Source organism: Puntigrus tetrazona, chromosome 13, assembly GCF_018831695.1.
Source record: "Puntigrus tetrazona isolate hp1 chromosome 13, ASM1883169v1, whole genome shotgun sequence".
Lineage (NCBI taxonomy): Eukaryota > Metazoa > Chordata > Actinopteri > Cypriniformes > Cyprinidae > Puntigrus > Puntigrus tetrazona.
In genome coordinates, this window is record NC_056711.1 from 1,297,229 (window position 1) to 1,313,723 (window position 16,495).

A 16,495-nucleotide genomic window follows, 5' to 3' on the forward strand; every position below is an offset into this window, starting at 1 on the left:
TTCTGATGTTTGTTTTCATAGTAGGTTACTCTGTGGACAGAATACGTTTGGTAACAGCTATTCTAAAAATCTGACCAACCCTGCAGCGGGATAATAGCGTCAGTTCTGATGCTTGTCTGATAAAAAGTGCTTTTTAGACAAGATGAGTAAAGCGTTGAACGTTACAACACCAGTAGCACATTTAATCAGAGGGGACCTCCTATCAGAATGTAATAGCTCTAAAGTAAGTGTTTAGATCATGCTTAGCATACCTTGTCTAGCAGAGCAAAGCAGGATGCACAACCACATTATTAAACACAAGTAGCTGCTTTTCATAGACAAGAACATGTGTATTATAGTGATAATAATATTATGTTCATTCAACAAGACTGTTAAGCTAACTCAACGGTTTACTACAGAGGTGGCTCAAAAAGGCCTAAAAGGCATCAGGTTAACATAGTTCATCTAGACAGAAGCTTTGCAGGCGTTAAATAAGTTTGAAAAGAAGATAAGCAGAGATTCTAGTTGAAAAGAACAAGATGACAAGCAAATGATCATTATTAAAGACACTGGTCAAAGTCTGTGACCACTAGTGAAACATTTCTTTTTTTTCCTATTCTTTTTTTAAACATTTTATTTAATATTAGGCCTATTAGATTCATGTAAGCGATTAATGACAAAAAAAAATATTTTGGGGTGGAGTGACCTTTTAATCAGATCATTCTCAGCAAGTAATTATTCTCAGATAATTCTCAGATTATTACTTCTAACATAATGCACAATGGCTTTTCCAAAGACTATGGCACTTTTTAATCATGACTAAAATTAGAAATTAGAACGTTAGCCTATATATAATATAATATGTATAATATGATAGCTATGAAACTTAAATCTTTGCATAGTTATGGCGGGAGACACTGGCATCTAACAATTCGTATTGAAAAATAAAGCATGTACATAAACAAAAAAATAAGACCGTTATTGAATAAGCAGCTGTCCTGTTCAGTGTACCAAACTCCTGAAACATTATTTAATATTTTATAGCGGTCACAGGAAGTCATCAGTTGTTTTCCTGAAAATATTCAGATGTAGCTAGTTACTTCCCAACACTGATTAAAGGCCTACATATAACTAAACTTCACTACCAAAGCACTTTGAATGCAATATGTTTACTGTAACGTTGTTTTTGGCGGTGTTTGTACATTGTTACACTTCAAAATGACAGACGTTTTGTGCAGTGTGTCAGGATGTTGCAGTGTGTGTGTGTGTGTGTGTGTGTGTGTGTGTGTGTTGCGTCGTGTCGGGAGGCGGAGCTGTGAAAAACAGCTGGACTGTTTTAAGTGCTCCTTCAGTCCACACGGCGGGACACGAGACAGAGGAGCGAGGCGCCACGAATCTGCCGAAAAACACCGAGCGCGAGGAACTTTACAGAGCCGCTGTCATTCGGACGCGCGAGGAATAACGATAAACCCGCGGCGGTCACTGGCGGTCGATGCGGTCCGTTTCTGAACAGTCTGCGCTCTGTCTGAGGGTTTAACAAAGGTGGGAGACGCGTCTGCTGTCCCCTATCACCGGGGGGAAGGTGAGGTAGTGTCCGCACTGCATTACGCACACGGCTCTTACAGTTAGTTTAAACCTCAACTTCAAACAGCCATTTTGCTTTGTTACCGAAAGGATGCATTCGTGCACGCGACGCGTTTCTACGTTTACAAGCGACTCGGGTTTCAGCTGTAGTCAAGTTTATTCTCTCAGATGCATACTAGCTATGCCTGCAGCACTAATTCCAGGCAACGGCATCTTCTGTTGTTTCTGCAGGTCCAGAGAAGAGCGTAGACAGAATAAGAGATGAGAATCTTTACAAAAGTGTTAAAATGTTTGTAGGGTAATGCAAAATTCACAGCTTGGCCAACAGGTATGCATTGTGAATCGCAGTATCTTATATGCAAAACGGCAGGTAACGGTTTAGGAGTGTTTTTGTCATTGTAAAGATGATCTGTTTTGATTTCTGCAGATATGATCTTTAAAAGAGCCGGTTTGGGGTCATGCAACAAGTATAAATGCACATTGATGAGCAGAGGGAGACAGGCTGGCGAAGGCGAAAGAAGTGGATGTTTTGAGGGGAGCAGGAGAGGACTGTGTGCAGGAGATGTCTCTGTGGATGATATTACCCGTCAGCCTCCCAGCTCTCACCATCACTGGAATATGGGTCGTGTAAGTGCATTTTGTGTCACATTTTATGAGACGATCATGCTTTGGATATCGATTATTATGGATAACATGTGCAGGTGTTGTGCATGCTTTGATAGGTTATATAACTTCCAAACTAGATTTTTTTTTACTGGATGCACAGCAGTTCAGCAGTGTTTATTTTACAGTGTTGGTCAGTTTGCAACTTTTATGGTCTGGAAGAATAAATTATGTAGCTTTTATAGGTTACAGATTGTTTTAATAGGGCGACGTAAGCAATGCCCAGCTAACCAAACCATTCCTATTAAGTTAATAAAATTTAATTTCTGAATGTCCCCCGAACATTCAAGATGTGTTTTCTGTACAGATTATGGTAACATTTAATTTCATAATTTGGTAAATATTATGGAAAAGCTACTTTTAAATGTTCTGCGAACAAATTGAAGTACTAGCATTTAAAAAAAATGATTTCAGGAGAAAACATTCCACGAACTAGAAGTATTTGTATGTTATATGAATGTGGGTATGGGTATATACATACATCTACATGTCATATGTAGTCAGTTAAATAGTTAGCCGATTGCTTTATATACAGCATTTTCAAACAATGGCTGTGTAAACCTTGTTTTCTACATTTACAACCGCAGTATAAAATTTACAGGCTATTAATGTTGCCAGTTTGTTAAAAGAAACAAAAAAAGAAAAACTACTTCTACTGGAAGAACGTTGTCAGAGCAAGAGTTTCCTGGTAGATGTAGAATATGTTGAAGCGAGTTTGTTTTATGCAAATGCATCACAGTTTTATGAAACTGAATAGTTTTTTTATAGCATAAAGAGATTGCCTTCTACCTCTCACAAAACGATGTTGCTTCTGAACTGTGCCACCGTCAAAATGCAGCCACTTTCAGTAGAATTTATAGTCAAATTCCTGAACCTACTCTGTAAGGAGCGGGCAGTACATAAATCTGCAAAGTTGCCCATGACTGACTCGCCTGAACTTGCCTAAAAAATGTTGAAGACATAATTTTTAGTAAAGCCATTATGGTGCAGAAATGTAGAGAATACCCATGATGTTCAGGAAGAGAGCTGTGCGTGAACCGGCATGCGATTGACTGAAGTGCCCTTTTAAATCCGTGTTCGACTTCGTTTGTGATCACAGTTGTTGGAAGTCTTTGATCAAGTGGACGTGGAATACCTTTTATGCGCTTTTATTTGCATGAAGGTGCGGAGCTGTGCTGGCGTCTCATTGCTTGTTCCTGCTTCCTTCCTGTGGAATGCTTGCAGGCGCCCTGTTTCTAAAGAGAGTTCAAGATCCCCTTCCTCTCCTGTAGAGTCTTGAGTTTGAAGTCACTGAGGTGGTTACATAAAGCCTGCGTGAGTAAAACGGAGGAGGGCAACTTAGAGCAGCATCGGCGGCTTCTCGTTTGCTGTGCCAGAGAGAGAGAGTGTTTGCTTTACTCTGTCCGTGTGGTGACGGTTCCCGATGCAACATGGCCTAAAAGTGTCCCGTTCTAGAGACTTTTTCTTCCGTTACCTGTGCAAGAAAGGGCATGTTTTTATAGCCGAAAACCAAACCTCTAATTATGACCTATAAAAGAAATGAGTTACGGTTTCCAAAAATAACAACAAGAGTTCAAACTACAACTGGATCCTTTTGCTGAATAGTCGCAATGAATTGTCTCAAAATGTGAAATGTTGTTAGCTAAAAACTCAGTTATAGGCAGTTTTTGAGTAGCGCGTAGCTCCAAGTTACACCCCAGTGGAAGGGTTGTTTAAATTAAATTATTTAGGTACAAAAAAAAAAGAAAGTTTCCATTGATGCGAGGTTTAGTATCCGAGTCAGTGTTTCCACTTGGACGTTATTACTATACGTTGAGACTGTTGTTTATGGTAACGACGCACAGGCTTAAAAAGTCCCACAAATATGTGCTGTTTCCTGCAACGTTGAACACATTGTTTATGCAAACAACACTGAGAATATTTATTCATAACAAAGGCTTTATATTTTAAACTTGTGCACGATAACAGCTGAAACTGCCAGTGCTACATCTGTGTTTTCTGTGTTTTGTGTTCAAAATTTGGAAATATTTGCATTGTGCGCTCTCTGGTTGGGGATGCAGCTTTTTTTTTTTTTTTTTTTTTTTTTCCCAATCCGATCAGGTTTGGTTTGATTGCTCTTGCTGATTAATTTTTTGCATGTACCTGCTGTGAATGTGCAGCACAAATGGTCTTTGTGAATGACTGGAGTATGTGATGTTGCATGGAGGGGTATGGACACGGGTGGAGCCTGCCATCTGTTTAGAAGGAGATTCCTAAAAAGACATGAGTAATTAAAAGAGGGTTCATTAATTAAGGCATGTTTCTAACATTAGGAAGCATTCAACCTAGCCTCTTTCTCAAATCGAGTACTGTCTTAGTATAAAGCAGTCTAATATGCTGCTCAAGAAACATTTCTTCTTGTCAATCTTAAACGATTTGCTGCTTAAATTTTTTGCGCAAACTGTTAAATTTTTGCACAATATAATAATTTTAAAGCACACAATATATAATTTAAAAACACTGAGAATATATAGAATGTAATAAATTAAGTATTCATTCATTTTTTTGCATGTGGTTGCATATGTTTGCTGCCGTTTTCACATTTTTAGTTTAGCTCTCAAATCTGCCAGTTGTGATCCATTTGATTCAACAGAATGCAAATAATAAAACAGATTTCTTTAAACAAATCAGTTTGATGTTGAAAAATGCAACTCCTTTGCTATTAAAATTTTAAATAATTTTTTTGTACATTCCTTTTCCGAGCTTTAGTATTTCCATTCTAGTTTTGACTTGGAAATGAGCAAGTACTACAAATCTTCGACAGGGCTTAAAAAAGAGAGAGATTCTATCGCTTACTCGCCAAGAATGCAGAATGTAAAAGAAAAGAAGGCGTTTTGAGGACTGTCAAAGGGTTTTTAGTCTATAAAGTCAATGGTCACCAAATATGTTTAGTTACCAACATTTTTTAAAATTGTATGTTCCGTACAGAGGATGACGGAAATGCGATTTCTGTGTGTACTATACCTTCGAAAGATCAAAAATGAAAACTGTCGTTTAGCCGAAAAAGTCACTATCGACTCCTGTCGCGAGTTGTTTCAGAGAGCGAGTCCAAATCTTATGGTGAGGAGATGGGCCGGAGCAGGGTTACTGTGTTTTCTGAGGAAGGCCTGTGTGACTCTCTGTGATGTTGAGAGTGACCTGGCAACAGCCTGCGTGATTATTCACAACACAAGCCAGGGCAGATGGCAGAATGTTTGTTTACCAAATGTAATTTCTCTCAGCGTTGTGCTAAGCGTAAGTGCGAGGCTCAGGTGATCTGTCTCTCGTGGACACGCGCACATTTTCTTGAGATAAAAACAAGCCTAATTGCTGCTTAGCCCACTCCTGACCCAGCTTGCTGTCGGATGCAGTTACGCTGGACAAATGCAAATGCGTTTGTGTGTGTGTATGTCAACAGCGAGATCCTCATGGGAGAGGGACGGGCAGAGACGGTGTCCAGCAGCAGGTGCGCAGCGCGTTTACTTTTTTCCACAGAGCACTTCTCTTCAAGCTTTTCACGTCTGATTGTTCATTTTTTGCGAGCAACTTTTTTGCTTTGCTTGGAAACGCTGTTTCATCAGCTTCTGTTAAAATCTGTAGGCAAACGTTTGCTTTGACCGTTATCTGATGGTCTTGTGTTCGTTGACATCTTTTGCGGGTCGAGGTGACTGGATCAGGAGGGTGTTGACCTTGCTGCATCAGCGTGAGTAAAGAATGACACATAACGCCGATGTTAAAGCTGAAGGTGTACAGGTCGTATTGACTATATTTCCAGAGCTTTCCGTTTTTGGTGGATATAAAACTCATCAATGAATACTCGGGCTCTCGCAGTGGCACCAAAGCATATTTATGTTAATTCTTCTGTCTGTCCATGTTTAATAATTAAATGACTTGCTGGATTTAATATGCTTCATACCTCTCCAAGGCCTGTACTGTGTCTCTTTGTGTAATCTCAGACATCGGTGGTTTAAATTGGTTTTGTGGTCAGCTTGACTTGAAACATTGATTTTTAAACCATTTCAAATTTGAGAATTGCGGTTGCGCAAAGACAGAGTGTTTTAGGACATGGAGTTTTAATTATGATTTGTTTACATCCATTCTGTTTACATGATTATTATGTACACATGAAATGGTGACACTTTGCCATTAGAAGGTCAACTGCATTAGCTGACATAAACTAACATTTATAAATACTTCTAAAGCTATTATTTAGTCTTAAAATGTACTAATACTTTTGTAAGGTGAAAAGTTAACATCAGATAATGCACTGTGAACTGACATAAACATAAATGTATTTATTAAATACAGTAAATGCTGTTGAAATGTATTGTTTCTTGTAAGTTCACGTTAAAGAATAACTTTAGAACTAATGTTAACAAATTCCACTTTACTATAAGGTTTCATTTGCTAACATTAATGTATTGAAACAATGAAGACTATTTTTATACAGTATTTATTCGTGTGAATGAAAATACAGTTGTTCGTTGTTTGTTCATGTTAGCTCACACTGCATTAATTAATGTTAAGAAACACAACTTGTGATTTTAATAACGTATTAGCAAATTCTGAAATTAACAGTAACTAATATTAATAATTTCTGTAGAAGTATTGTTCATTCTTAGTTAATGTTAGCTAATGTTAACCATTGAACTTTTTTGTTAAGAATGTCCATTCACACAATTCTATTTATGAGACAAAATTATCCTTGTGAATAAAAATGAAATGCAATGAATGAATCCTCCTTTTAAGGATTTTCTATTGTTTATATTGTGTGGCTAATGTATAGTTTTAAATTTTCCAGGTATGCCATGGCCTTGTACAACCAGCATGTCTGTCCTGTGGACAACTGGTAAGAACTGTGTTTTTGTTATTGCGTTCTTTTTATTAATTGATATATTGCATTATAATATGGACTATTCTATTATTTATTATATAGTTTATATATTATTATTACTATATATTTTAATGCAATGCTTCGATATATTACTTATTTTAAAATGTAAAATAATGTTCAATTCGATCACACGAAATTTGAAGTAATACAATGAAGAAATTATTTTTACACGTTTATTACGTTGCTAACTGACGTGCATGTTTTCATCTTCTAAAAGAAAAGAGCTCATTTTGGCACATGTGCTTTTGAGGCTATTAATCATGCACTGATAAAAACTTTTAATGCACACATCAGAAAGGGACCTCCTGGCTTTGTGTCTCCTACACTTCTTCTGCTCTAATGAGTAATGTATTTGATATGAGATGTTGAATGAGGGTCTGAATCCTTTCTCATTAACTTTATTTGGCTCAAGGACGTGTCGGCCAGTGAGAAATTGTACCCTGTTTATTTTCTTAGTTAATCGCAGGTCGACTTGTGCTTCGTTCCCCGAGAGCTTTAGTCAAACATTAGCGTATGGAGCATAGCAACGACTAGATCATTTCAGTGTTAGCGCTGCTCTCAGGCTTTGGGAGGTGGCATATTGTGCTTTAATTATTTAAAGCAGTTATGAGGTTTGTGTGTGGGTCCGTCAGCAGAGGCGGTCGCAAAACGATTACTCATCATTAATATGCGCGATGAATAAAAACCAGAATATCGTGAAAGTTGTTTACTTTCTGACTAGGTGTCATATGTAGAGCTCAGGCTGAGCAAACACGATCAGATTTGGTCTGTTTAATGATACCTGGCCCACAGGCTGCCTTTACCTTTTTAAAGTCCTTTGCATTCCTGGGTAATTTTTTGCGCTCTGGAAACAACAGTGGTCTTTCATTTACTTTTTTTTCGCTCGGAGGGAGGAGCATTAGTCCTGTAGCGCAGGATGTGTTTGCTTTAGTAATGAAGTGTAGCCACATTATGTTTGCCTTGAGTTCTGCATGGCGTAGTATGAATTGAAGTTGTGGAGACTGCCAAAACACGTTTATACTGGAAGTGAGTTGTAACTCTGCTTGTATCGTTCAGAGTACTGTAGGAACGCAGTGGCGTGTAACTTGTGCAAATTTACAGACAGATGCGGCTGTCCTACTGAATACACTTCATGTATTGATAATTTGACTTGATTGATAATTATTTTTAGCCCAGTGAGCAAATCTCAGAAAGTATCTCAAAGTGGACCTGATGGACTTATTTAGGCTGTTTTAACTCCATATGGTTGTCTGTGTGTTTATTTACTTGCAGGATGTATAACCAGTCATGTGAGGTGGATCTGCCATTGCAGAGGGGACCGACCATGTGCTGTACTCTGGACAATGTTCCTCTTATAAGGTCCGTAAAACAGCAAGAAAAATAACTATGCCAATGGATAACAGGCTAGCAAAGCAATAAGGCCTAGCTAGCTTGGGACTGAAGGTTAATAGGTAGTGATAAATGTATGCTGGACATTAATTTGAGGAAAAAATATGAGTTTTTTTTCATGCAGTGACTGTGTTGAATGCTTGAACTTTACATATGCTGACACACTACAATTTGATGCTATTATACTTATATAATTTATAATTAGCATTTTTTTATTTGTATAATTTCTGTTTTCATTTTAACTTCAATCATTAGTATATTTTAAGCAGCATTTTTGTCATTTTTGTTTTAAAAAAAAATCACATGTGCGCTATTAACGATGTATTTTCCCTCAGTAAATTCATAATTTGCTGTTTATTAAAGGAATAGCTCACCCATAAATTAACATTACGGCATATTTTACTCACCCCGAAGCCACCCTAGGCGTATATGACTCTTTTTTTCAGACAAACACAGTTTTTTTAAAAACTTATCCTGGCTCTTAAAAGCTTGGTAATGCTGGCAAGGTAGTGGTTAAGTTCAAGTATTGTAGGATTAGGGATGTAGGGATGATTAGTTAGTGCTAATAAACTGCTAATATTGTAGTAATATGCATGCTTATAAGCAACTAGTTAAGAGAGCCTAAAATAAGATTCAGTCTGTTATTTTATTCTTAGGTTTTATTTGAGTCATTTTTGTGCACCCATTTTAATTTTTGAAAATGTATTAAATAAAATATATTATTCTAGTTCACAATTTTACAACGTTTATGTAAAGTTATAATAATGGTTTTATCATTATAGTGTTTTTTTTTTTAGTTTTAGGTACATATTATTATAATAATCCTGGATAATAGTTTTGCTAAACTATCCAACAAAAAATATGGAATTTGTGCTTCTAATGTGTTCAAAAAAGTACTTGAACACCAAAGTGCACCTTATTCCTGGAAAGTGCCGTTCTCAGCCGGCCTCTGTACCTGAGGCAGTGGTCTGTGTCAGCACATTCTTCTGCCTCGACCCCTTCCCTTCCTCCTCTTTTTTTATTTTCCTCAGACCAAGATAGGGTCAGGGGGAGAAACGGGAATCTAAAAGCATGTGATCTACATGGCAGCCTTACAAAACAAGATATTTCATCTTTACAAGATCGTTTTCCTGCTGAGAGAAAAACACTTAGAGGAGCTTCGACTTGTCCACCAAACAAAGGAATTTCCCGACTTGCTGAGGAAAAACTGAAACCAAACTGACAAAAATGGAAGCACACAAAGATCGTTTTAGTCAAAGCATGTTGTTCATTTATGTGACTCTTTTAGACAATCTATCTTAAAAGGGAAATCTGACAATGCATATATTGTGGATTCTGGAATAACTTGTGGGATCTTTGACCCGAGCTGTTCAATAGACCATCTGTCTCCTTTTTCAGAGCTGTGTGGTTTATTGAGTATGAACTTGAGTTATATGTTAAGTGTTTTTTATGTGTGCCTTTGGGTGTGTCCATAATCTGCATTTCTACTACTAGCGTGTGTGTGTGTGTGTGTGTGTGTGTGTGTGTGTGTGTGTGTGTGTGTGTGTGTGTGTGTGTGTGTGTGTGTGTGTGTGTGTGTGTGTGTGTGTGTGTGTGTGTGTGTGTGTGTGTGTGTGTGTGTGTGTGTGTTTGTGTGTGTTTGTGCGAGGGTTTATTTTGACTGCTACCCACTATACACACAGAAAAATCAGGATACAGTAATGTAACCTAAAACGTTAAAATGCTTTGTTGCTCCAGCTGTACCCTGAACCGAAACCCTAGTGACAGAAATGTACCTTTGTGTCCTAATATGGTTTAAAATTACATTCTGATATTTTCCCATAGCATTTCACTAATGTTCTGCTGAACTGACTGAAAAAAAACAACCCGTTTTCCTTTCAGTGGTTGAAGTTCATCAAACGCCAAGCAATAAAGTTACATATGACTAAGCAAAAACACTGGTACAAAGAAATGATGACTGAATTTTGAGTATTTGAGCACAACATGAATGTTTAAGCATAAAACAAAATCAATGGACTGTTTAGTCAAAAATGTAACATTTCTTATTTTATCAAACTTTTCACCAAACAAGTAAAGAAAGCACAAAGAAAAGTTTAAAATGTTAAATATTGATTAAAAAAAATGATTTCCTCACAATTAACAGCACATTCTATACAAACTAAACAAAAACAGAATCTGTAAACTGATCCAAGACTTAATCTTCAGATGCAATCAAAATATCCAATGGGTTTAAAGACAATGTTCCCATTTCTCCTTAACAGCAAAGATGGTGACGGCCACCTTCAGCACCTGATCAGGCTCGCTTTTCTATAAGCAGTAAAAAAACTTTTTTAAATTTATGTTATCAAATATCATCATATTTACACCAAGTGGACATCATATTTAAATTTTCATGAATTACTATCAGTTTAAGACAACTCGAATGTTCAACTGTTTAGGATTTTATGCTGACCTCAGCTAAAAGGTTAAAATTTTGTAATTTTGTACCTTTTAAATTAAAATAAAGTTCCCCAGTTAGCACCTTAAGGACCACATTCTGTACCTTACAGGTTACTTTTGTAGCAAATGCACCTTTAGGTAAAGAAACAATACCTCTATTTTTCTCTAAAGGTGCTCTGAAGTGGGTGAAAGGTCAGATCTACACACACTCAAACTCTCACTTGGAACAGCATACACATTTTCAGCTTATCATTATAGAGCTTAACACCTCAGTGATTTATTTATAGAAAGCATAGCTATATGTAATTCAGCAGAGGCTCATTTGGCTGGAACTTATTACATGGTTTAGAAAAGCTGAGTTTGGTTCAGAGAATTCCTATTAGGAGAACGTTGCCCTTAGTGTTGATTTATAGTCATTTTGTCATAATTCATTAACTCTCATGTTATCCCAAAGGACTTACTTTCTTCTGTTTAACAAAATCATTTCTTAATGTTTAGACGGTTCATCTAGATGTTTTTTCCATAAAATGATAAGTTGAATGTAATTTTGAATTAATAATGATTAGATTTGATCAGCTTTTTGGTCACTGTTTTAAGTCTTAACAACACTTGTCACCATAAACTGTTTGTTTGGAAAAGGCATGAAGGTTCTTCAATCTAACTACAGAAGAAAAAAGTTTTAGGAAGACATGAGCGTGATTAATGATGACAGAATATACATCTTTGGTTGAGATCCAGCGAGATCTGAAGTAGGTTGCCTGTTATTCTCAAGACTTTCCGGCTGATGGCCTGTAAGTTTGTTTACTCCATTTATTTGCAGCTTCGTCTCCTTTTAAAGCCTTCATACTGCAGTGACATGTTAAATAAAACTGAAATGGCCTTGGTAATGATTACCTGTGTGTTTATTAGGACAATTTCCTTTCATGGTGAGGTGCTAGCCTGGTCTTTCATGCGTTAAGGCCCTATCTTTGCTTATCTTTTGTCTTGTTCCCATACGGAGCAACAGCTGTGTGAGAAAAGCTAAGGGTCCTCAAGCCCTCTTCTAGCTCTCTCCTTCCTTTTCCCAATAACCCAATGCCGCCAGCGTGCTCTCAAGAGCCAAACAGGCCTATTTTAGTCATCTGCCAATGGAAGTCCATCCCCTCAGGACCCTTTGCTTTGGAATGTGCATCTATGTATGTTTGTCTATCCATGTAATGAGAAGCCTGGGCATCTAACCTCTGTTCTGATCTTCTGATCTGCAGTAAATGTGGCACACTTCCTCCAGAGAGCTGCTTCTTCAGTCTCATCTGCAGCACTGGATCCTTTATGGGTGAGTTTAGTTACCTACACTTACCCACTTAAATTACATTTTAGAAGTCAGTAAAATGTTTTTTTATATATATATTTAAAAATTAATATTGTGAAATATGGTTGCAATTTAAATGAGCCATTTTCTATTGCATTTATTATTATTATTATTATTATTATTATTATTATTATTATTATATTTTAAAATTCTAAATTTTCTAAAGAAAATAAAACATGCATTGGCCAAAAACCTTCAAACAGCAGTGTGCACTCTATTCTTTTAAGATTTTATTTGCATTTAATTACAGATAGTGGCTATGGAAAAGCCTAATTGTGATTCTCAAACATAGGGCTCAGTGTTTACACTCTTTCAGTTCAAATCGACCTTCAAATAGCTTTCTTAGATATTTATTGCATGTTACCCTGGAATAAGAAAAGTGTTTTGAACTTGAAGCGTGAACACTTCCGTTTTCCCCTCATTTATAGCATTCCTGAACTTTATTTGGATTTTGGAATTTCAGATCAATCTGTAGTTCACTCCCCAGTAAATGATTCCCATCTGTAGCACAATGATTCAGTGTCTGGGCAGCAATCAGCTCAGGAAACCACAGGCTTAGTGTGTTTGCATTTGTGCAATATCACCGCCACTGGTTGATGAGCTATACAAGGCCAACTGTCTTCAAATTTATGGATGTATTTATGTTCAGTCTTGTCACATTTTTAGAAGAATACATTATCATCTAAAAGCTGACACAGTACTCATTCTCTAAACTTGCCCGGAAAAGCAATTTTTTGCATGTCACTTTGGTATTTCACAACTCAAAAAAGCTGAGTGGATATGTGCATTCAAGCATTTATAAAACTGAGCGGTCGATGCAGTCACTGCACATTACCAAACATTGTCATCAGACGCCAAGTGAGTTGCTGTTCAGGAAGGATGAATCATCTTCAGAAATTATCTGAATTGAATTTGAATCACATCACAGCAAAAACAAGGACCAGAGGCCAAACAGAAAAACAAGAACAGAAATCCCCTTAGAATACAAATGTTAATAGCTAACCTTTAGATGCTTAAACTAAATCGAATTTAAAAAAAAAACATATTTTGAGTCATAGCCATAAAACTTAGCTCATGGGGCTCCCTGAACATAAATTCAGCTGTATCCTGTGTGAGCAGAGCTCAGCTTCACAAAGATACTGGCGGTTACAGCCGAGTGCAAACCATACAGCAGATCTGTGAGAGGAGAGACTCATAAAGAGTGATTGGTTCAGTGTGACCTCTGACCTGAGTGTCTGGGCCTGGTGGCAGTGTTCATGCTGAGAGCTGAAGGGCTGTATTGTTGTGTTCAATCCTGCACCCTGTGTAACGATAAGTGAGAGTGTCCTCCTGCTGGGAGATTTGGGCTCTGCCTGTTTGCACACGGAAATTACCGTTGTTATCCAACAATACAAGAAAGTTGGGTTTTCAATGAGTGTTTTGTATAACGCGCCCATCAAACAAAACCTCCTTGAATGCTACGTGATTTATTGCATCATCGTTCCAGGACAATAGGACCGTAATACAGTTGTTTACACAAAAAAAGTTTATAAAATGCAGTGCACGGCCTGATTAAAACACATGCCGACCTTTTGATCAAGGGTGACCAGCGGTTCCCCAGGGCTACATTGTTTTCTTGTGGCTTATATAATACTCAGTGTTCCCAAATCTGAGCTTTCAAGAGCTTTTTTGATGTCAGCACGGCACTAGAGGAAACATCTCTCAGCACTGTAGCGCTCTAACAGAGGGGAAACAGGGTGAGAGAGGAACTAACTGAAGCTAGTTTAGGCTCCGTAGACCTTGTGAGAGGGCTGTTGTTTACTTTTATCTCTTGTTTTTGTTCTCTTGAGGGAATGCTGCACCAAGGTGAAAACCCGTGATCCATAAATACACAGGTGTCGTCTCGCTAATGTGTTTGGGCTATGGTATTTCCGCCACATTTCACCCCTTACTGAGTGAAACGAAAGCGGCCATTTAGACTCCTTGTGTCATTCTCATACAATATTCCTCAGAAGCTACAATTTTCACATCTCATTGCCCATTAAAGGGTCTTTCGTTTATATTAACCATAGAATATCTCATTGATTTTTGTATGATTTTTTTTTTTTTTTTTTTTACCATGGGGAATTAAATTGTAATTAAAGCTAATACAAACTTTAAAAATTAGGCAATACTATTTAGTGTATACTAAATAATATTAAAATAATAGTTTAGTTTAGTTTTGAACAATCTACAACCATAGTTCTAAAGCACCATGTCTGGCAATCTGGCATATTGACACCAAACCAATGACACACTCAAATATTACTTGCCTTGAACTTTTCAAAATCTGAAATGTCTAGCTTGAGAGGCACATTTTTAGGCTAAATTTGCCATTAATGTAAAGCAAGTTTGATTGGAGTTGAACTTTGTTTGTCTGTGAGGTGTGGTGGTAGTTACACAGCAGAAAAAATAACAGGCCATGCCACCAAGTCCCCATTCTTGTGTCCTGATAAACGTATTTTCAGGAAACCGTGCTTACGAACACACCTACACACAAACATATACACAGACAGGCAGTTGGAAAGACCTTTTTTGACCTTTTGTTACACCCACTTAGAAGAATGGGATTCTGGGGTTGTCCAGAGCACAAGAAGATAAAGTTTAAAGTTAGTCCGTGGTAAGCAGATATATTTAGCCATTTGCAGATTGCTGTCTATGCTGAATTCCTATTGTTTCCTGTGCCCGTATCCACTGAGGGCCCATTCATGAGGGAAACATCAACAGTAGAAGCTTGGGAAGAAAGACTGCAGCGGACTGTGTAGTCCAATGCAGTAAACAACCTTTACACACCACAGTTTCTGTTGCTGTTGTGCCGTTTCAGCTGGATTTTATTAAACAGAGTTAATTATCTTCGCCTGCAGACTTGTTGCTTGTTTTTCCATGCTCGTAACTTCTACTACAACATGTTGTAACAAACATCCTAAATACGTTACTACCACAAGCAGTTACATATCTTATCTGTATGATGTAGTTACATCTTATCTTTCTTCAAAAAAAGACCAACATAGATAGTCACTAGCATGTTTTGTTTTGGATGCTGGTCCTGAGTGAGCTTTTGATCTAGCTTAGCCAGCAGGACTTTCTTGATCAACCAGCTTCACCATGTTGGTTGACTTGCGTTTTTTCTGGTTAGAATCATGGCTATAGTGGTCCATAAGGAAGACCAGTCTTAACCAGCATGACAATTCATGTTGGTCTTTTATGCAGTATCTCGATACTATAAGTAATAGTGTTATGACGGCTTTAATGTTGACTAGGAGTGTTCTGGGAGGTATATTGGGCTGAGAAAGGAGGGGTGGTTTATTGTCTACCTCCCCCCTCCCACTTTGCCACTCTAACGGGCCACATCTGCCCCAGTCAGTTTTCATTAAGCATTAACCCAGCAGTAAAACAGTTGAGCAGATTGCAGCAGCTTGATTTACGTTAGAGATCTCACCATGAAGTCCCTCTTTATCCTCTCCCCTCATCTTTCCACATTGCCAGGCTTTTTAGATTTTCCAGGAAAACAATGAGTATTTTTTGTCCAAAGAATACTGGAAATCATGTTTTGTCAGAGTGAGTCTGAGGACAGCTGCTTTGGAAACAACTAAAGAGACTATAGTTCTTCTGTCTGATTTTTTTGGGTCATGCTAACCTAAGATAACATACTGATTAGTACGTCATGACTTATTTTTCCAAACATCTGAAAAAACAACTTAAGAAAAGTGAATTAACCTGTTCCTGTACTTGAAATTATAGTCTTAGTATGTTTTTTTAATTTTTTTATGTGTGGTGCAATACTGTTCAAAAGTTGGAAGCAAGTCAGATTTTTAATACTTTTACTCATTTAAGATGCATTAAATTGCTCAAGAGTGATGTAAGGATTTTATCAAGATTCATAAAAGAACTTCTTTTTTTATAATAAAAGATGCTTCTTGAGCAGCAAATCAGCATTTTAGTATGGTCTCTGAAGGTTTCTGAATCATGTGACACTGAAGACTGGAGTAATCAAAGGAATAAATTACATTTTATATATATATCAGTTTTTTGTAAGATTTTTTTTTTACAGTTATCATCTGCTGACAGCAGCTCTCTGCTGTGAGTACTGATCGCATGATCTCATGTTGTTTCCACCAGCGTTGCACTGCAATTTTTTCATCACTAATTGAAGGATGTCTAAA

General features: G+C 37.3%; 1 protein-coding gene and 1 long non-coding RNA gene across 2 annotated transcripts in view; both read left to right on the forward strand.

The window, feature by feature from the left end:
* Nucleotides 1–1,356: 1,356 nt before the first annotated feature.
* Nucleotides 1,357–2,004, forward strand: LOC122356494. Its single transcript, XR_006252339.1, has 3 exons — nucleotides 1,357–1,561; nucleotides 1,795–1,891; nucleotides 1,991–2,004. It is a non-coding gene; the product is annotated as an uncharacterized LOC122356494 (long non-coding RNA).
* Nucleotide 2,005: 1 nt separating this feature from the next.
* The window catches only part of zgc:154058 (Transmembrane protein 150A-like), a 28,552-nt gene continuing 14,062 nt past the window's right edge, over nucleotides 2,006–16,495 (forward strand). Inside the window, exons 1-4 of the mRNA XM_043255214.1 lie at nucleotides 2,006–2,190; nucleotides 7,046–7,093; nucleotides 8,411–8,497; nucleotides 12,211–12,278. Of these exons, the coding sequence (XP_043111149.1) occupies nucleotides 2,126–2,190; nucleotides 7,046–7,093; nucleotides 8,411–8,497; nucleotides 12,211–12,278 (268 nt within the window). The 5' untranslated portion in view covers nucleotides 2,006–2,125. The remainder of the gene's footprint in view (nucleotides 2,191–7,045; nucleotides 7,094–8,410; nucleotides 8,498–12,210; nucleotides 12,279–16,495) is intronic.